Source organism: Corapipo altera, unplaced genomic scaffold (genome assembly GCF_003945725.1).
Source record: "Corapipo altera isolate COAL_440 unplaced genomic scaffold, ASM394572v1 78, whole genome shotgun sequence".
Taxonomy (NCBI): Eukaryota; Metazoa; Chordata; class Aves; order Passeriformes; family Pipridae; genus Corapipo; species Corapipo altera.
Genome location: NW_020884904.1, coordinates 9,126,634 through 9,148,831, shown reverse-complemented (window position 1 = coordinate 9,148,831; position 22,198 = coordinate 9,126,634). Strand labels below are relative to the sequence as shown.

Below are 22,198 nucleotides of genomic sequence, written 5' to 3'. Positions count from 1 at the left end.
TTATGTTTTTGCCTCCCATTGCAACGCTCCCTATGAGGACTTCAACATCCAGATTAGGCGTGAAGTAGTGGCAAATGCTCCAACAATCAACCGTATCACCATGAAGCTTGAAGGTGTAGTTGCTGAACTAACAAAGGGTGCTGTCATGATCAACAGCAATAGGTAAGTTTATTCATAACACTTGTTTGGTAACCTCGGACTTTTTTTCAAATTTACCAAGTACTTTGGTGTATTTGGGAAGAAACAATTATGTGTTCTTCAATAAATCTGACAATTTTACCAACATAGCAAATAAAATGCTATAAATTCCTATCACGGAAAATCAATCTTTCCTTGAAATATTACCTCAAAAATAAAATTTGGATGAAAAATCCTGAGACGTTGATCCAGATTTAGATCTATAGTTGGTAGTGTTGGACCATCTTATTTTTCAATTGCCTTTCTTAAAAAAAAAAGAAAGACATTATTTTAGAATCCTACAGGCGCTGGATACCACAAGCTTATTAAACATCTGGATCAGAAATTAACTTGCATTTTTTTCTGCCTTTTCCCAGAGTACAGCTGCCATATAGTCAATCTGGCATTATGATAGAGAAAAGCAGCATTTACGTGAAAATTGGCAGCAAAATCGGTGTTGTGTTATTATGGAATGAAGATGACAGCATCCTGGTAAGAACTATTCCTGGACCTCTCTACACCTTCAGAGATTAGAGCTAATCTTTGATTAGGCCAGTCCCTATCTCTTTAGAGGGTTACTACTGCCACCTTCTCTCATACTGTTGAGAAATTATTTCCTAGTAAAGACAGACTTGCATCCAAGTAGTCCTAAAGAAAATTACATGGATTTATACTTAGTGGATAGCAGATGTCTGAGTAAAATAGGATGAAAAATCACTTCCATTATATAATTAGCTATTGGTATTATTATAGGGCCTAATTACCCCTTCAAATATATATATTTCTAGCAGGATTTCACTCTCCTAGGACTTCATTTTTGCTGAGGATTTGATTTTCTTCCTGAAGAATTAATAGAAAGAGGCTGAGAGCAGTATAGATACTACAGTGAAAACTGAAGTCTGTGTCAATAGCATCAATAGCTTAGACTCCACCTCGAAGGTCAAATCCAGGCCAGCTCTTTATTCTATCCTCTAGGTTTGAATTAAGTTGCTAAATAAAATACCACAGATCTGACAAAAAATACTTAGAGTCAGCAGGTGCAAGTCTTTTCTGCGGTCTTGAATATATTTTAGAATGTTTATACTAACTTCTATGAACTTACTATCTGTCATTTTAGCTGGAATTGAATGAGAAATATGCCAATCAGACTTGTGGACTTTGCGGGGACTTCAATGGCCTTCCAATTTACAATGAGTTCTTTTCAAACAGTAAGTTTTTTAAACAAAAAAAATTGGCTTGGAGGGTCTCCAACGTGCTTTTTTTGTTTTGTATTATTTTATCTCTGACATCATCAGCATTCCTCTTTTCTATCCTGTTAAATTGTTTACTCAGAACATATGATTCAATCTCTGTTTAAAGATATGTAGTACAGAGATCAGATCATGTGATTTAATACTTTAAGTGTAAATATAGTACTGGTGCAAACAACTTATTGCATATTTCTTGCATGCCATTGTTGTACACCATTTTGGTATATCTAATTAGCTAACTCCATAAAAATGATCAAGATTTTCAGTAATAAGATAAATAATACAGAAATATATTCAATAAAACAAAAGGCAATTGAATTTTGTAAACAGTACATTTCTTGTTTCAGTTCTGTCTTAAACTTGGTATATCCACATTTCCCTGCTGAAATGCATAATCTTTGTAAGATCTTATCTTTATCTTTTTAAACAATCCCCAGTTTGAGCGTTTTCCTAAACCTTGTCTTACACCAGTCTCTGTTTTTCAAATCCCTATTTAGATTTTTTATTTCTCTTCCCTACATGGACTCAATATAATCTGGAAAGAGTTTGATATTTTTCTAGTAAAAATCTTGGTGTTCATCTAGACATAGTAGGCTGAGAATTGTTTTCTAATGTTTACTTTTTCCAGGGTGCTGTGCAAGGCAAATTGAGTCAGTGCTTCCTTTGGAAGAGGTGATGATCACATTAAAAGACTTAAGGGAACTAACTGCCTTGTCCAGTCTAGAGCTGAATTCTTTAGAGAAGAAAAAAATAACAGGAAGTTGCACTGAACAAAACTCCCCAACCTCCATTATTAAATTTCTTTTCTACAGATATTAGGATGTCTGCCTTGCAATTTGGAAATATGCACAAAATGGATGGGCCAACAGAACACTGTGAAGACCCCACTTCTGCCCTGCCATCTAATTGCTCTGATAATCTTGTAAGGATCTTTTTGCTATTCTTGTATTTTTCTTTCAAATATATCTGTTCCCTTCTACAGCTTCAGACAGGTCAACAGAAAAAGCCTTCAGGCAACAGTTACTTAAAGAGGGCTATAAGATTCTATTAAATAATAATTACATAAAGTAACAATACAAAAAAAAAAAGCTTCTTTGCATTTACTGGATGTTCTTTACTTTTTTTTTCTCCAAAGGATGACATATGCCAGAAAACATTGACCAGCTCTGCATTTGCAGAATGTAATGACCTTGTTGATGTTAGAGAGTACATTACAGCTTGCCAAGATGACTTGTGCCGCTCTGAAGAATCTAAAAATGCCTCATGTATTTGTGACACCTTTGCTGAATACTCCCGGCAGTGTGCTCATGCTGGTGGGCAGCCCCTGAACTGGAGAACTTCAAAACTGTGCTGTAAGTATCACTGGAGACAGCCTTACTTCATATTCAGTGACTAACAAACAACAAGCTCTCAAATGATGCTGAGGATGCCTGAAAAGTTACAGGCCATTCAAGACTGTATTCTTCAGAGGATTCTGATGTACAAGTTCCAGCATGAAGACTTGAAAAAAGCTATGGATTTTAATGCACACTGGATTAAACACTATAAACACTTACATGGATACTAATGGAAGTTGAAGTGTAATTTAATTAAATAGGACAGTAAATGAAGCAAATAAAGGAGAAACAAGAATAAAAAATGAGACAAGCTTGCTTGCTTGTATTCCTGTTTCTCTCCTTTTCTCATGGTGGCTACAGCATTTCTTGTTCTCAGTTATTAACTGATTGGGTCTTCACAGGTGTTTAGCTGGTTAAGCACTTATTTATTTCCTCTTGCTTGGTAGTGAGGAGTTTGCACTGATTTAAACACATACTTGATTATTGCAGGGTAGCTGTTTATACTGTCACCTGCATTTGCTCCAAAACAAAAGCCCGTAAGGTACTACTTGCCCAGAGGATGGTATCAGAAAATGAAAATATGCTAAAGCTTTAGGAATTAAATCTTACATTTAGCTAGCAATACAGGTGTTTGTGGGAAGGGAGCCTTCAGTAGACAGACAGACCTTGCCGACTTTCTGGGGTCATTACCTTGCTGTCCCTAGAAATCCAGTCACTGAGCCAGTTCTGCACTACTCATGGAATGCACATCTCAACAGTAAAATATGGATCTGGGTGATTAAACTTGCAAATTTTGAGAGCTGGTAGTCAATCTGCAGTTTGGTGCACTTTTTTATCTAGCTGGAAACCTTAAATGGATATATATATTTACATATATAGTGAACTAGAAATAGTTTTGACTGAAAAAACATCAATCTTTCTTCCTTTTTAAATTTCAGCCAAGAAGTGTCCTTACAACATGCAGTACGAGGAGTGCAACTCCCCCTGTGCTGATACATGCACAAATCCTGAACGATCTCAGTTTTGTGAAGAACACTGTATTGATGGTTGTTTCTGCCCCCCAGGCAAGTTCTAAAGTACTCACATCTCTGATCTCAAAGAACAATGCTTACCTGTAGGATTTGGGCAGGTTCCATGTGGGCTTTAAATCTCATGTATTTGCATTTTTCACAGCTGCAAGTGAAAAGCATTTGTCATGTCTCAGCTGAGAAAAGATACCTGAATTAATTGCCAATACATGTGCAATATTTAGAAAGCAGGAAAAAAGAACAGCAAACAGATCAAGACAAGTCTTTCAACCAGCCACCTGTGCTACAATAAGTCCCTCTTTCAGAGCAGGTGGAATTTAAGAATACAAAAGCCAAATCCTTCACTGAGCAAACTGACATAGTCATGCTGTCCTCAGCATTGGTATATCCATTCACAACAGCTGCAGATCTGCCTCTAAGATGCTATTAAGGATTTGTAATAAACAAACTGGTGTATAGGAAATGTCTCTTTAATTCATCAAGGTTTTGTCTTTTTTTTTTTTTTTAATCTAGGGACTGTATTTGATGACATCAACAATTCTGGCTGCATTCCCCAGCAGCAGTGCTCCTGTATTTACAATGGCAACACCTACGCTACAGGAGCTTCTTTTTCAGAGCCATGCCAGACCTGGTAACCTTTGTTGCTTTTCTAACTCACTATTTCCTCTCATAAATTTAACGAATTTAATAGTTTATTATATGCCATTGTATCATTGATAATTGACATGTGTATTTAACTGACCACTACAGTTCCAAAATACCCCTAAAGAATATTGTTTGTTTTATTTAGCAAAAGCCATAACTTGCTTTGCACTCTAACTCGTGGTGATCAAAGCAAGGATTTACAATGTTTAGATTTCTCATCAGTCAATTAAAATGCTTCCTCTTTGTTTATTTTGTTCAAACATTTGAATTTCTCTAAGAGGAATGAAGTTGCAGTCATTAATGTATTTGCAAATATTTATTTTCTCTGGAGAAAGCAAGGGATGACATAATATAACCTCCATTTCACAATTATTAATCCTGTACCTGTGCACTATCACATCACCTTAGAAGACAGGCACGACCTGCATCAGGAGTAAATGTGAAATTACATTTCCTTATTTATCAGTTTATGATACAATTATATATAAAAAAAAAGAAAACAAAACAAAAAAACTCCACAAAATATACTTCAATTTGTCATTGTGCTTATGTTAGCTGAAAAAAACCCAAACAATTATTTATCCCATACCTGTTTTGGAGAGTTCACCTGTCCAAAGATAGAAAACAATTAAATAAGCAAAGAGAATGGTTACCAGAGTCATTCCATCACAAGCTCACAATGTTTTGGAAAGTCTTAAGTCTAGATTCACTATGCTTCAAACTACAGCCTGAAGGGAAAAGCAATAGCAAACCAGCTGAACCTAACACCACTGTTACTCTGGGCCACTGTTACTGATTTCAGCTAACTTTATTCTTCCAGTACCTGCAATGGAGGCCAGTGGAGCTGCCAAGACATGTCATGCCCAGGAACATGTTCAGTAGAGGGAGGTTCACACATTTCCACATATGATAAAAAACGTTATGATCACCACGGAGACTGCACCTACGTCCTTTCTAAGGTGGGACTCAGACATTAGTAGCTCATAAAGCCTCATACACTTATAGAAAGAAAACGTGATCTCAATCAACACTTCTGCAACTTAGCACTTTTGACATGCAGACATTAAATTATCTGCCACTTAGCCAGATGTTTACTATGCTGCCATTCAAATGACAATCATCATTTAACTAGTAGGATGTCATGCAACTATATACAGTGTTCACTGGAAAATTTCCAGTTCTGCGATAGAGTAATTGAAGAGCATTGTCTTTTTAAAGAATTTGTTTAGTATACATTCTTCAGTATGATTAACCCAGCTTTCTTACTGAGTTGCATAATTTTTGTCATGTTACTCTATTATATGGCATTTGGCCAGATGGTATCGGTCTGAAAAATTACACCAACAGTTCTTAAAAAAATTAAATTTAAGATTTTAAACCAAAATTTGTTTCATTTCTGTGAAGTTTAAATAGAGAAAATCAGTTCAAGTTACCTGATACATTTAATTTTGGTTTTGAACATTTTTAAAGGAAGTAGAAAAATTAGATGTTAATGATAATTAAAATATTTAATTACAGGCCTGTGTGAAATATTTTGATCTTTTAGGGGCTTTTTCCATTTGTTTTTTGCTTTCCTTTTTCCTCACCTGCACAATTCAGTAAAATGAAATAAAATGTTGTATATTACTGTTCGCCTGAGACATGTTTTATCTGAAATTTTTGTCTAGTATAGGTAGCGGCTACAGAAAGATGAGAGTTACAGTAGAATTGAATCAAACATCAGAAGTTGGCATGAATAAAAACACCAAATATGAATACAGATAACCATCTTGATATCCATATGAGTATAATCAATAAAATACAGATTCTAGTTTTCTTGTTCCTAGTCATTACAACAGGGCAAAATTGAATCTTCAGCCAAAGAGGGTCAGGGATTTGTGAGAGTGTGTATCTTCTTCAGAAACAGAAATATTTTCTCAGAGTTGAGAGAAGTTTTTACAGGGAAAGCTACTGTAATTAGACTTTCATGAAATAACTGCTGGCATTTTTTTTCAGGACTGCAAAGATGAAACATTCACCATCTTGGTAGACCTACACAAATGTGGCCTAACAGACACTGAGACATGCTTAAAGACCGTGACCCTCAACATGAACAAAGGACAAACTGTAAGAATGCAAAATAAGCATATTAAAAATATGGAGAGAAAAGTAACTAGGTCTTAATCAGTCAGGGAGTTGCATTTCTTTGTCAAATGTTCAACATATACAATGACTATGTATTAATTTTAATCAAGTGAAAAGAAACTGATTTTGTTATGAAAATCAGATCAGCCATAAATTTGGCTTTGTGGAATTTCATAAAGAAACACATTGTACTCACAAAGCAGAAAAAAGTTATTTCCTCTCCTAATTAGATAGAAAAAACCCACGAGTTTTAAGGTTAGTAACTACAATTACAACAGTAAGGGATGTAATTCATAACTAGGATGTGTTCAAAGAAAACAAGATGATGCAATCCCCTAAAAAACGGAGAAAGTCACTTTAAAAGTTATTCTTTTGCAGCAGGGAAAATTAGTAAAGGGTACAAGGTAGAAACAGGGAGGAGGTGAAATCACAAAGACCTACCCTTTTTATTGAATATCTGTTTAATTAATATCACCATTATTACTCTTTGGATTATAGTTATTCTTCACACATGGTTGGCAGCCCAGAAAGCCAGCCTTGGCTGCATTAAAAGCAGTGTGGCCACCAGGTCAAGGAAGGTGATCTGCCCCTTGACTCCACTATGATGAGACCCCATCTGGGGTGGTGCATCCAGCTCTGGGGCTCCCAGCCTAAGAAGAACATGGACGTGTTGTAACGGGTCCAGAGGAGGGCCAAAAAGACAATCAGAGGGCTGGAGGCCATCTCCTAGGAGGACAGGCTGAGAGAGCTGAGTTGTTCAGCCTGGGGAGGAGAAGGCTCTGGGGAGATCTTATAGCACCTTCCAGTCCCTAAAAGGGGCCTACAAGAAAGCTGGAGAGGGACTTCTTACTCGGGCACATAGAACAATCACTTTGTGATTTTTTGGGAGTGGCTTCAAACTGAAAGAGGGCAGGTTTAATTAGATATAAGGAAGAAATTCCTCACAGGGATGGTGAAAAACTGGAACAGGTTTCCCAGAGAAATTGTGGATGTCCCATCCGTGGAAGTATTCAAGATCAGGTTGGATGGGGCTTTGAGCAACCTGGTCTAATGGAAGGTGTCCCTGCCCATAGCAGGGAGGTTAGAACTAGATCTTTAAAGGTCCTTCCCAACCCAAACCAGTCTGATTCACACAGTTGCCTTTTTTCCCCTTCCTTAATAGGTCATTGAGGTCAGACCTGATCGTAGTGTGTTTGTGAACTCAATCTACACCCAGCTGCCCATGTCAGCAGGTATTTTTTTTCTCTACAGCAGTGAATGATACAAGTGCTTTTGAAATAAAGTGAAATGTTTGGTGTCATAAAGAAATGAGAGACAGTACAAGCATAGGCAAGAGTTTAAATAGTAGTAAACAGCATTTACAATCTCCTGATTTGGTCACTCTCAGGTTTACTTCCTTCTTACTGCCCAAAATTGAATGCAGAAGACATCTTTTTACCTCTCTTACCTCTTTTTTTTAACTACTACCCCTGTGCTCACACTTGCTTAGAAAGAAATTTGAATTTTGCTTCGTTTCAGTAATTAATGATTCCATGCGATATCTCTGACCCCCAGATCTCCTTATTTTCCCGCTCCAGCAGAGTGAGGGCTCCAATGTATTCTGTACAAGCTTAGAAACAGAAATATTCTTTTTAACTCTCAGTGCCATACAGTTTTTCCTACTTTTTCTCTTTGAAGTAGTAATCTCTAACGGCTTATGTTCTGGAAGGAAATAAAGCTAATAACTTGGTAGCTGCAAGTAGATTTTGAACAATAAATTTTGATTTATATTTCTGATTAATTTTCATAAATATTGGCTTTATTTCACCTCAGAATTTGCAACAATTGTGATAGAAATTCAAGAAGAACAGTGTCAGGTTTTCAGCATTTGACCTCATCCTGAGAGTGATCATTTTGTTTTTCATGTGTAGCTAATGTCACCATGTTCAGACCTTCATCATTCTTCATGATCATGCAGACAAACTTTGGGGTCCACCTTGAAATCCAGTTCATACCTATAATGCAAGTGTTTGTGCGACTGGATCCTATTTTCAAAGATCAGACTTGTGGTAAGTGAATGAAATATAAGAACAGCTTGATTAATGCCTTTTGTGTAATATGAGCAGTATAAACTTCTCACTGCTTTTCAACAGGTCTCTGTGGAAACTTCAATAATATCCAAACTGATGACTTCAAGGTCATAAGTGGAATAATTGAAGGAACAGCAACAGCATTTGCTAATACATGGAAAACTCAGGCTTCATGCCCCAATATCCAGCAGAGTTTTGAGAACCCTTGTGCACTCAGCATTGATAATGGTGCGTGCTTCTCAGACTTTTTTCTAGTTTGCTTTTTTCTTCTGTTTGCTCATCCCTAAGGAAAACACATCAGTTGGAAAGCAAAGATAAAAAATAAAGATTTACGTATTTGGTAAAAACATGCATCTGAAATCAGAAACAAATATTCAAAAATGAAAGCACTGAAGACAAGTAACAAAATAAAGGAAGAGTCAGAGAAACACAGCTGAAGAAAACTGTAAGGTTTTATTCATCCCCTTCAGCAAGTCCTCTTCTTTGGTTATAGGAACCTTAGACCACAAGCTGAGTGAAAAAAAAAAAAAAAAAACAACAGAGAAGGAGAAATTTAACAAAGTGTCAGAACTGGCTTCATAGACCGGGGCACTGTGGCTTTGTGACTAATGAAATACAAAGAGTAATGTGCATTTGTATTGTTTCTTCTTTTCACAGAAAAATACGCTCAGTATTGGTGTGGACTGCTAACTAACAGCACAGGACCTTTTGCTGATTGCCACTATGCAGTGAATCCCGCTGTTTACCACACGGTACTTTGTTAGATGTTTTTCCCTTTAGAAACAATAGAAATGGAATCATTACAACTAGCTACCACAAAAGGACTGTTCCAGACATGTCTTATACAATGCCTATATCTTAATTTCTATACTGCAGCACTTCCTTCTTTCAACATGTGTTTCTGTTTGTGTTGTAACGTTACCTTATTTCAATTGTCAGTCTTGGCTTCAAGATCCTGACCTGTTTGCAAATGAAAAGGCGGGTATTTACTCCTGGAAGGTTTTACACGTATAGCAGAAAGCCTATGCAAACGCATGTCAAATGCTTGTTTGCGTATCAGTGAATTGTCATCAGCCTGGTATCTCATTAACAGCCACTTGGCACAGAATGCCCATTACCTAATAGTCATAATTCTGTTATCAATATGTTGCAAATCTTTCTTCTCATTAGAAGTCATCCAGGTACAGACAGCAGTGAAAGGATGTGTCTGAACTGCATGCTGTGAATAGAGCTTTGTATGCTATTGTGCAGCGTATCCATTAATGTGTTTTAGAGGACCATGAAGCTGTTAAATGTATAACAGACTTGAAGACCACTATTTCCTAGTAATAACTGCAGACACGAACTGAACTTCCATTACCTGCATTCTCTCCTGCCAGGAAACTTAGACAAAGACTAGACAGTGATAAAAGCTATGTTACTGGGGTCTATGATAAAGATAATGTTCATTGTTTTTTTTTAGATTGATCATATTAGCAGTGCCGAGACTTTATTTTTCTCTCCATTCTTAGAACTGCATGTTTGACACATGTAACTGTGAAAATAGTGAGGACTGCCTGTGTGCAGCCCTGTCTTCCTATGTGAGAGCTTGTGCTGCAAAAGGAATCCAGCTGCAGGGATGGAGGACTGATGTCTGCAGTAAGTACTCTCAACTACCCCATTTCCTAAGAACACACATCAATAAAAACTGCTGATCAGAGATTATATTCTACTCATTTCTAGACAAATTAGTAATTGTTGAGGAAGGAATTTTGTTAAGTGCACTCCTGGAAGTGATTCTCTGCTGTCCCCTTAGAATCAATCCATTGCTAGCAAGAGTGAATAAGAACAGATGGGAGACATAGCTTGACTGGGAAAGGGACTGCTGTTATGAAAGTGCCTCCACCTGTTTCTGAACTTTGAGTTGCACTACAGCTTTGTCAAAAGTTATTGTAGAGAAAATGTGACATATTAGCATAACAGTACTTATAATACCACTTGCAAATGAGAGGTCTTTGAAGCTGCATGCAAGGTTCTGCTCATCCAGCGTGTCTGTTTTCAGCACACCAGAAGACATTCAGGGAGACATCTTGTCTCATACTTCAAGGAGTTTAGGAGTCTTGGCAATGAATGGCAACACCAAATGGAGATTTCTGAACTTTCTGAACCTTCATTTGAAAAATTATTTTCTTCTTTGCGGGCATCAGTTACTCCACATGTACAGTAGCTTTTCAGATCTAACTCTGGAAGTATTCAGAAATACATTTACATGAAAGATGCAACATAAGCAAAAGTGCACAGTATTGTTTACATGTTATTTCTACTGCCTATGTTGGTTTTTTTCCCATGAGAATTTACCATCTAGAATTAACGACCTATTTTATTTTCCTCTCTCAAGCAAAATACACCACCTCATGTCCCAAATCCCTAAGCTACAGCTATACCATCTCTTCCTGTCCACCCACTTGTCGGTCTCTGAGTGAGCCTGATGTCACATGCAACATTAAGTTTGTCCCAGTTGACGGCTGCACCTGTGTAAACGGAACCTACCTGGATGAGAGTGGCAAATGTGTGCCTGCTACTGAATGCCCCTGCTACTACAGAGGATCTCCCATACCATTTGGAGAAGTTGTCCATGAAAATGGGCAAGTATGGTAAGTGAATCTTTTGAAAAACGTTCAAGCAATAGCAGCATACCTTGTTTCTCATTAAAATCTGTTACATTTAAGATGGTTTCATCCTGTCTCCTGAATTTCAATACAGTGCTCTTCTCTTGAATTTCTTCAGCTTTAAGTTCTTTCATTTTCAACTTTTACAAATGGTACATATTCCCCTGAGCTGCAAGATAGGGATAGAAGCAGAATGAAGTCAGTACAATGAAAAGTAAAATCATTAGTGACCTGTTACATCACTTAAAAACACACAAACCTATGCTTGTGGGGTCCATCCAAGGGTACTGATGGAGCTGGTGGAAGTGCTCACTGAGCCACTTGCAATCATTTGTCAGCAGTCCTGGCTAACCAGTGAGGTCCCAGTTCACTGGAGGTTGGCAAATGTGATGCCCACCTAAAATAAAGGCCAGAAGGAGGATCTGGTGAACTACAGGCCTGTCAGCCTGACCTTGGTGCTAAGGAAGATTACGGAACAGATCCCCTTGAATGCCATCATGTGACACATACAGGACAATCTAGGGATCAGGCCCAGCTAGTATAGGTTTAGGGAAAGCATGTGCTGTTTGCCCAACCTGATCTCCCTCTATGAGCAGGTGACCCACTTAGTGGATGAGGGAAAGGTTGTGGATGTTGACTCCTTGTACCTTGACACTGAGGCAGTGATCATCCATCTGTACTGGGCATTGGTGAGAGTGCACCTCAAATCCTGCGTTTGGTTTTGGACCCCTCACTGCAAGAAAGACATTAAGGTGGTGGAGTAAGTCCAGAGAGGGCAAGTAACCTGGTGAAGGGTCTGGAGCACAAGTCTTATGAGGCGCAGTTGAGGGAGCTGGGAAGTTTAGCCTGGAGACAAGGAGACTCTGGGCACCTTATCACTCTGCACAACTATCTGAAAGGAAGTTGTAGCAAGGTGGGGGTCTGCCTCTTCTCCCAAGTAACAAGGGATAGGGGACATGAGGAAATGACCTCAAGTTACATGGGGGAGCTTGAGATTGGATGTTAAAAATTTCTGCACTGAAAGAGCTGTAAAGCATTGCAACAGGCTGCCCAGGGAAGTGGTTGAGTCACCATCCCTGGACGTATTTAAAGACATGCAGATGTGGCACTTAGGGACATCGTTTAGTGGTGGACTTGGCAGTGCTGGTTGCACTCGATCTTAAGGGTCTTTTCCAATCCATATGTTTCTATGATATTTCTAGACTGACAGAACAACTATATTTATGGACATTTTTTATTTAATTCCATAATTTTTCAAGTATAAATTTATGACAATACCAGCAAGGAGAGATCTTATGAGAATGTAAATAACAAGCAGAGATGTATACTCATCACAACCTATGAATTTTCCTGTTAAGCAATAATGGATATCATATGGAAGCAGTGTGTGTAGTGTTATTAAGGGAAATTTTTTCCTGAGACTGCAAACCAGCATTTTGGAATATGTTTTTTTCCTCTCTCACAGCTCTTGTGTCCAGGGAAGACTGAATTGCATTGGAGCACTGAATCCAACTCCAGGTAAAAATAATCTTCCACTTATTTTTTCTCTTTGTCAGATTTTGCAGAGGATAGTTTATAGAATTGATTCTTCTTAATGGATTTTTAATAGAAGTATTTCTCATTTAGTTATAGTGCAACAGTTATCATAAAAGGCAGGAATGTGCCTACATTAATCATAAGACCTCTTTTTACATAAAGACTTTTTTTCTGAAATAATGTGGAGTTATTTTCCTGAGAATTCAGTGCTCTGAAGTGTATGTAATCAACAGATTGAATAGGGACAACAATCTTTACTAACTGAAATGGGAATTTCCGAAGAATTTTTAGATAGTTTTAATGGCTACAGCTGTGGAATAAACTCTATGCCATTTCTTTACTACTCTCACTTTCCTTCCTCTAGTCTGTGAATCTCCCATGGTCTACTTTGACTGTAGAAACATCACTGCAGGAAAAACTGGAGCAGAATGTCAAAAAAGTTGCCAGACTCTGGATATGCAGTGTGTAAGTATGTCATGGCTGAATGGTGCTTCCATGCTTTCTCTATGCTCTTACTGCTAAAGTAATTGATCCATTGGACCTACTCAACATCTACAACACGGATACTTTATTCTCATAGCAAAAGCCTAAAACAATGTTATGAAGCATCAGCACTGGGACCCTTAGATCAAAATATAATAAAGTAACATCCAAATTAGATCTTGAGATTAGTGTTTACCTTACTTCAGCTACTGCAGGTAACTGGAACCAGCAGTGAAAAATCTAGGGCTCTATCACACATTTGACTTCTGTAAGAGAAAATTAGTGGCTAAAAACTGTCTAGGAAAAATTATTCTTTCTCATATCCTGCTGCATTTGTGAACTTCTTGCACATCTAATAATATTATTCCACCTAGGTTCTTAGTGGCCACATGGCATTTCATAAATAAATATCATATCAGGTAAACAGATTTCAGTGTAGCTCAACCAAACCAGAAAAAGATTTTACTTACTTTTCTTTTTAAAAGTCCATTCAATCACAAATCACCCACTACAAAGTGCAAGATCCAATGTATTTTAAATTTCACAGATTCCACAAGAACAATGAGGATTGGCATACATAAAACATTTATCTTTAACAGATTTATATTCTACTAATTCAATGGCTAATAACTTCCTTTTTGTTCTGTTGTCCTAGAAGTACTTTGTAGTTCTCTCCCATTTAACCTGGGCAGCAAAAAGAACATATAAAGACATTTTATAAAGAATATATAAAGATAATTTAATCTTCCTTTTCTTAATGTGATTATTTCATTCTGAAATTATGTCTTTCTCTTGTCTTTTCCAGTACAGCTCACAATGTACATCTGGCTGCATGTGCCCAAATGGGCTTGTGTTAGATGGAAATGGTGGTTGTATTTCTGAAGACAAATGTCCTTGCATTCACAATGAAGCCATGTATCAGCCTGGGGAAAAGATCAACTCTGATTGTAACACCTGGTAAATACATCTGTGGAAGTAACATTCCTGGTTCCCTCATTTGTCTTTCTAAAGATCTTAAAATAGTACAGCAGTGACGAAAGATTTGGATTGCACATTTAATCAGTTGATGGATCTTCTTGTTTTGGATTACACAGCATGACCAGGTTGCCTTCTGATCTGTATCAGATGGCCAAAGCACAGAATGGGAAGAAGCATTTAGGACTACAGGGTTCATTAAGTATCTTGTTTTGCAGTTAATGTATTCAGAGTAGCAGAACAGAACTTTGTTTTAATTCTTTACATGAAAAATGTAAAAGACTACTTTAACTCCATAATCAACATAACATATACCAGGGGTGAGTTGCCAAACAAACACTGATTGCTGGGGTATGTCTACTCAAAACAGTGAGTTGTTCTATTATTAATATATTTTATTCTCTTTTCTAGTGTATGTAAGAATAGGAAGTGGGAATGTACCAAAAATCAGTGTCTGGGCACTTGTGCTGTTTATGGAGATGGTCATTATAATACCTTTGATGACAAAACGTTCAGCTTCAATGGAAATTGTGAATACACACTAGTGCAGGTACTGATAGTTAACAATAACAAGTGTGAGGTAATCTTGATGGTGTCTGTAAAAATAATATATTTTTAAATGTTATTCTCTACCCAGGACCATTGTGGCTCAGCCAACGGGACCTTCAGGGTTGTCACTGAAAATATTCCTTGTGGCAACACTGGGACAACTTGCTCAAAATCCATCAAAGTCTTCTTAGAGGTAATAAGGTTTTGCATATAGACCAGTTTTGTTCTGTATCTATTAAGGCTTAGGAGAAGCCTAGGTATCCATTGCTTCAAGGAAGTTGGAAAATATTTTAAAAAGCAATTCAACTATTAAGTTAGATTTACATTAGGCGCAAGTGAAATATTTGGTAGAGTTTCCCAGCTTTCTATGTTTTCCATTTCCCACACTATCTTATACCACTCTTGGTAAAACTACAGAAAAATAGTTTTTAGCAGAAAGTTAGCCTATTGTGTCAGAATATTCTTTTATTCTATGCAATGTAGTTCCTCCATGACAGTCAAAAGACCCTTTTTAGGCCTATGCCATTTAAAATATCTTTTACCACATTTCCAGGAACCTGAGATCTGAGCAATATAGTTTAGAGCTATATAATTTTGCTGATTTGTTTTCATTATATAAACTACTCATAGTACTCTTAAAAGCAGAAAAACAGGTTTGAGAGCTACTGAGCTCATTTCTAATCACCTTTTCCTCCTGTTTCAGAGCTATGAACTGATACTTGGTGAAGAACATGTCAGTGTAGTAAAGAGAGGACAAAATGATGAGGTGCCATACACAATCCGCTATATGGGTATGTACTTGGTAATTGAGACCACAAGCGGACTGATCCTCATGTGGGACAAGAAAACCAGCGTCTTCATCAAGCTCAGCCCTGATTTTAAGGTATGGAGCTAGCACTTAAATGGCAATATACAGTCCAGATTTGTCTGGGTGTGAATTTTGTTGAGACCCTGCAAAGATTTGTCTGGATGTGAATTTTGTTGAGACTCTGCCAAGATCCCGAACAGGTGATGTCTTTAGCATTGCTGGAAGACATCCCATGTTGTTTTTCATTCCTCTGGTACCTCAGGAAGCTATGATGTCTTTCTGCTGTTCTGAGCTCTGAAGGCAGCTTTCAGTGCCTATTTGGCCTGACAGAACTTGAGTTGGCAGACCACTATTTTGGACTTGACTTTGTTAAAATTACGCACTGAACCTTGGTAAAGGTTATCAGACCTTATTAAAATTACATAACTACCTGTGTATAAATCAACCGAGTAGTCTTGATCTTGAAAGTAATCAATTATTTCCTATTCTCATTGACACAAAAGTCAAATTGTCATACTTTAGGAGCAAGGAAGTGTATTATGAGTGAATATTTTGAGTGAAAGCCTCTTGTATGCTACCACATATTTTTCAGGCTTGTAACTACACAGGTGATAAGGAAAATGCATTCCCATTATCGTACTCATTTACCTAGCTTATGATACATAAGTACTAAAAACTGTAGTAAATAAGGAGTTTGCTATCTTATTGTACACCACAGTGACATTTAAATTAGGTATATAAATGAAGCGTAATTTAGATCTAATATACCAACTTGCTTCAGTACCATAGGTTCTTTTGCTGCCTCACCTGCTGGCATTTTATAAAAATAGTAGTAATATGGAAAGTATGCACCTTAGATTCATAGAGAAAGCACAGCATCTATTGCAGCCTATCACAGTTGTACAGATCCATACATTTATAATGAGGGATATTTCTGGATGTGCAAGGAAAATGTTATTTCTTTTTATACCTTTAAGCAGTCTTAGTGGTAAAGACACGATGAGTAGATTATGTGGCTGAACTGGTAATACTTATGACAGCTTTAAAAGGCTGGGTTTTTATATGTACATCTATTGTATAAAACAAGGCTTAAGTGTAAATCTTAATCAGCTGAGTTCTCATTTTCTTGTCAAAGCAGAAGGTTACAATGACAAAGATGGTTTTATTGTTCAGATTTCAAAGAAGAAAAGTCAAGAGTGGTATCCTTTTAGCCTTAGTGGTCATGATCTGTTGCTGAGGAAACAGAGCATGAAGATGTTCAGGACTGATAGAAAGGAATGGCACCATTAATGGCACCATTCCAAGAGCTGCATTTCAAGTATTATTTCAGTCTCAGATGTTGTTTCAAGTTTTCTCACATCCATTATTATTTTATTTACTTCCTTTTGCAGGGCCAGATCTGTGGCCTCTGTGGAAATTATGATGGCAACAGCATCAATGACTTTACTACAAGGAGTCAGTCTGTAGTAGAGAATGTCCTAGAGTTTGGAAACAGCTGGAAAGTATCCTCTACATGTCCTGATGCTAACGACATCAAGGACCCATGTTCTACCAACCCTTACCGAAAGTCCTGGTCAGAGAAGCAGTGTAGCATCATCAACAGCAATGTCTTTGCTGCCTGTCACTCTCAGGTATTACCAGGGCAGAAGTTTATTGTGTGAAAACTATGTCTGTGTGTCACTGAAGGTGCTATCCTCATATGTTTTAACATGCATGCCTCACTTATTAGCATGTTTCACTTCAGATAGTGTCAGAAAAACTTCAATCTGAATCCCACTGAGTGGGACAGATTTATAGTCCCTACCTGTAAGAAATAAAAAGACATTAAGTTCATAAGAATTACCCACATATTACAAAAGAATAATAATTTCATAATTACTATGTATTTCCTTATAGCCTGACTTGAATAAAAATTTCTCATATACCAGGTACAGAACATAAGCTCAACATAGTAATAACATAGTAATGAAGTATCAGCATAGCCTTTATCTGACACTAAGTACATACCAAACACTGCCAGATAACTGTGCAATTGCCTAGTATTTCTCAGGAAAATTAATCTAATCTTCCCCCAGGACACGTCTGGGTGTCTAAAAATCTGTCAATATATGATTTGAATGTATCATTTGGCATCAGCTCTAGCATTCAACAGTGTCTTACAAAAGAAAAAGAAATTACTGGTGTAGGCCTTCCTTCTGAGATACTACAATTTTAAGAAAATTACTCTAGCAAAGCTAAGAAAGAATTTAGAAGGCAAGATGTATAGTATCACACTTCTGTTTACTAACAGGTTGAACCAGCAAAATATTACCAAGCATGTGTGACGGATGCTTGTGCCTGTGACACTGGAGGAGACTGTGATTGCTTCTGTACAGCAGTAGCTGCCTATGCCCAAGCATGCAGTGAAGTTGGTGTATGTGTAGCCTGGAGAAGCCCATCCATCTGTCGTGAGTTTTATGTCATAAACACTTCTTCTAAAAGTGTCGTTAAATGTACAGTGTCTTGCTGATGTCCTTGAAACATGCTGTGAGTATCTTACATATGTGGGTTAGAATTTCACTGTGTAGATTTTTCATGCTTAAGATGTTTGCGCTTTTTTTTTTATCTGAACATGTCCAACTTTCTGTTTCTCCTTAGCACTGTTCTGTGATTACTACAATCAACAAGGAGAATGTGAATGGCACTATAAGCCTTGTGGAGCCTCCTGTATGAAGACCTGTAGGAACCCAAGTGGAAAATGCCTCAATGACTTGCCAGGTTTAGAAGGTAAAAAGAGCTGCAAGTACCTTTTAGAGGGTACATATTATTATATTTTTAATTGTTTTTAATAGAGTGTATTTCCCCCATTATCTGCATTTGCACAATTCAACTCTCTTCAATATCTGCCACATGAACGGAGATAGAGTATGGAAACTGGAGTGAAAAAGATCTCTAAGACTAAGTCCTTGTGGTTGGGCTCTGCTGATGCTAGTACTCTGCATTACTTACTAGAGTTACCGGAAAAAAAAAATGTTATGAGAATTAAAAACAAGACCTGAAAATGCATTCTACACAAATAAAACTTCTGCTGACAGTATCTCATTCTTACCTTTTCTACCTGGTTCATGCCCACTTCCTTCCTCCAGGCTGCTACCCTAACTGCCCACCAGACAAGCCATATTTCCATGAGGATCAGATGAAGTGTGTTAGTCTCTGTGACTGTTATGATGATGAAGATGGAAAGATATATAAACGAGATGAATGTAATATATGGTAAGACTTAACATACCAGCCTCATCATATACAAGGAAAAACGATCAAAAGAAAGTGGGAAATTGCATGTTCCGTTTACATGACAGGATTAGGCTATGCTGCCTGTGTAAAAATAATGCCTTACTATCTAATGGTGGTTTTTTTACTACATTAGTAAGAAGGTTTTATATGATTTTATGTTCTATTGATTTTGTTCCTGATTATATTGCAAATTCTCAGCATAAAGATACTTTAAGAACAAGAAGTCCTTTATGACCAGGCTTTCTCTATTTCACATTCCTGTGGCAGGAAAAACATTGTGCCAGAACTAAAGATATCTAACAGTGACCTACTTCCAAGTATTTTATTCCATATTATATACTTATATTGCTTGAGTATTTAGATTCTCCCTTTTTAGCCTGCTATTTAGTACAGAAACATTGTAAGTGCAAGGAAAGTGATATGAAGGAAATAAGGAAAGTTTTCCTTAAGATTTCTACCTGTAGCTTTGTGTAAAATTTAACTTCACTTCTATTTATAAGTTTGGGTTTAATATAAAGAAAGATTTGGGAAAATGATATCCAAAAAGAAGCCAAAACCATCTGGACACTAAAGGAATAAGCACATATAAAGTGCCTTGCCTTTTGATGCCAGTATTTATCAGAAAGATGACTAAACAAAGTACATCACAATCAAAAAATATGGGTTTTTATGCTTTCTATTTCAGTGAGTGCACATCAGAAGGTTTACAGTGCAAGTTTGATGATAAAGGTAAGACAGCTAAGAAAAATTATTAAGAAAATGAAATAATGGATATTACCTTTTCATAGATTCCTGACAATAAACTTCTTCTGAATTACAGCCTGCCACTGCATTTATGAAGGAAATAGCTATAAATATGGTGAACTCATCTATAACACCACAGATGGAACTGGATGGTGTTTCAGTGCAACATGCGATGTCAATGGAACAATAAGCAGAAACATCTTTAAATGTGGCATTTTTACAACAACCCCATTTACATTTTCTACAAGTCAGCCTACAACTACTACTTCAGGTATGCATGAATAATCTTTAAAATAAGTGAAAAATTTCAGTGAGTGACTGAAAATTAGCTGAAAGGGAGGATTTTCTCATCAGTTAATGGCATATAATTTTACTTGAAAATGTTGACTTCTGCTGGAGCCACCAATTCACCTGGCAGCTTCAGTTGCCAAAGAAGACCATAATAAGGATGTAGAAATGAGTACAGCATTTCTTACAGACCCAATCTCCACTGTTTCACCATGGTTTTTCCAGGGGAAAAAAATAATAGAGCTTACTAATAATTGCATCCTGGAGAATCTTCTAATTTCCTTGCTAACAAAAAACAGCAGTTCTAGACCAACTTCTGAAAACATGAAAGACAATTGCTGCCATTTCTTAAACTATAGAGCACATTACTACCAATTGAAGATAAGAAATTTAGTTTGAGGAAATGCTCAAACTATTTATAACCATTGTTTAGAACCTTTCCTAATTGTACTTAATAACCAAATCAACAGTTTCCTTCTACTCCCACAGTACACTTCTACTTTATTCCTGCAGTTAATTCATTACAGTGACCAAATTCTCAGTAATTTTGAGAAATATTCGCAAAAAAATATACTACAGGAAGAACTAAATATTCAAATTTAAGTCTTCTGTTAAGCAACATTCATGTGAAGCAAGTGGTATCTATTCCACGCGGTCATCTTCATAATGCTAAGAATATGAAAAAAAATCTTATTAAAATAACTAGAAAATACTTATTAGATCATGTATTTCATATATACTATATGTGTATTCTCTATTATAATGCACTATATGCAAAATACATATATGTTAAATATATGTATTATATTTCAGGTTTATAAATGTGTTACATGTTATAATATTAGAAAAAGTAAAAAAGTCATTATTCTGTAAAAATATTTTAAAGTCTGCATGGTTATGCAGTTAAGAGTAAATAAATACAGAGATAATAGCAAGGAGAATAAAACCTCCTCTACTTATACCATAGAAATCATGAGATTATATTATCAAACGTACCATGCAAAGGATATCAGATTAGCTTTATTTAGCTACAATTTTTTAATAGATGTCACAGAAAGTACAACTATAATGATAATAATATAGACAAAAGGTCAAAAACTACTTTAGAAATTAAATTCAAGACTGCCTAAGCAAGTTCACTAAAATTAAAATAGTACATTATATAAAAAATTATATACAACAAAAAATATATGGAAGATGAATAATTTTTCCTGGCACTTTCTTTAATAAGAGCAGACGAGACTTACGGTTCCTCCTTTTAATTACAGAAATGACAACTGCAACACCAGTGACAACTGTATGTGTGAAAAATGTGTGTACCTGGTCAGAATGGTATGATTCTACTCAGCCTGAAAACAAAGAGGACAGTGGAGATTATGAAACATTTGAAAGTCTCAAGGAAAAAGGATACAGTGTGTGTACAAACCCTAATGGTGTTCAATGCAGAGCCAAAGAACACCCGGATACAGAAATTAACCACCTTAACCAAACAATACAGTGTAGTCAAAGCAGAGGATTAATATGCAATAACCAGGACCAAGAATCTAAGCAGTGCTATAATTATGAAATCAGAATATCATGCTGCAGATACATACCATGTTCTGAAATACAATCTACAACACCAATAACCACAAAAGAATTCACAACAACTACTGCTGTAGAATCAACACAATTCACAGTACAGACAAAGATAAAACCGACAACACAAAAACAAGAAACCGAAGTGCAAAAGAGTGAAGTAACTACAACATCACCAAATGACAGAGAAAAAACAACTACTGTGACTGAAACTTCAGTTACAGCAAGGACATCTCAAATCTCAACAACAGGTTACCAAACCACATCTCCTATAGCAGAAACCTCCACTGTGACAACCCAGGCTCCAACACCACCAATTACCATCTCCACTCTCCCTGAATCAAAAACAAAAATCACTGCTGGCACCACAGCTGTCTCCAGTACTACTGCCCTGCCAACACAAGGGACAACTCTCCCAACACCCACACCAACAGTGCCCAACCCAGCCACTAGCACTGCCAGCACCTCTACAACCACCACTGGTAGCACAAAAACCCCTACAGCAGCAACACTTCCGAATGTATTATCCACTATTGCTATTCAAACAACAATATCATCCACTACTGCTTCCAGAACTCCTGAAGAGAAAATAAGAAGCACTGCTGGCACCACGGCTGTCCCCACTACCACACGCACGACCAAAGAAGGCACAACTGTCATCGCAACCACCACCAGGACCTCTCCCC

The 22,198-nt window shown here is 36.9% G+C and overlaps 2 protein-coding genes across 2 annotated transcripts in view; both read left to right on the top strand.

Moving 5' to 3' along the window:
• Positions 1-19,604, top strand: part of LOC113950825 (mucin-5AC-like) — a 28,278-nt gene extending 8,674 nt beyond the window's left edge. The window contains exons 4-28 of the mRNA XM_027651086.1: positions 6-162; positions 555-669; positions 1,295-1,385; positions 2,240-2,349; positions 2,563-2,779; positions 3,703-3,828; positions 4,306-4,423; positions 5,258-5,396; positions 6,433-6,543; positions 7,724-7,793; positions 8,472-8,609; positions 8,694-8,858; positions 9,288-9,382; positions 10,142-10,268; positions 11,008-11,263; positions 12,744-12,796; positions 13,179-13,279; positions 14,103-14,254; positions 14,684-14,822; positions 14,910-15,014; positions 15,525-15,704; positions 17,021-17,260; positions 17,920-18,076; positions 18,267-18,395; positions 18,755-19,604. Coding sequence (XP_027506887.1) covers positions 6-162; positions 555-669; positions 1,295-1,385; positions 2,240-2,349; positions 2,563-2,779; positions 3,703-3,828; positions 4,306-4,423; positions 5,258-5,396; positions 6,433-6,543; positions 7,724-7,793; positions 8,472-8,609; positions 8,694-8,858; positions 9,288-9,382; positions 10,142-10,268; positions 11,008-11,263; positions 12,744-12,796; positions 13,179-13,279; positions 14,103-14,254; positions 14,684-14,822; positions 14,910-15,014; positions 15,525-15,704; positions 17,021-17,260; positions 17,920-18,076; positions 18,267-18,395; positions 18,755-18,885 — 3,422 coding nt within the window. The 3' untranslated portion in view covers positions 18,886-19,604. The remainder of the gene's footprint in view (positions 1-5; positions 163-554; positions 670-1,294; positions 1,386-2,239; positions 2,350-2,562; positions 2,780-3,702; positions 3,829-4,305; positions 4,424-5,257; positions 5,397-6,432; positions 6,544-7,723; positions 7,794-8,471; positions 8,610-8,693; positions 8,859-9,287; positions 9,383-10,141; positions 10,269-11,007; positions 11,264-12,743; positions 12,797-13,178; positions 13,280-14,102; positions 14,255-14,683; positions 14,823-14,909; positions 15,015-15,524; positions 15,705-17,020; positions 17,261-17,919; positions 18,077-18,266; positions 18,396-18,754) is intronic.
• Positions 19,605-20,765: 1,161 nt separating this feature from the next.
• The window catches only part of LOC113950824 (mucin-5AC-like), a 2,957-nt gene continuing 1,524 nt past the window's right edge, over positions 20,766-22,198 (top strand). Inside the window, exon 1 of the mRNA XM_027651085.1 lies at positions 20,766-22,159. Coding sequence (XP_027506886.1) covers positions 21,205-22,159 — 955 coding nt within the window. The 5' untranslated portion in view covers positions 20,766-21,204. The remainder of the gene's footprint in view (positions 22,160-22,198) is intronic.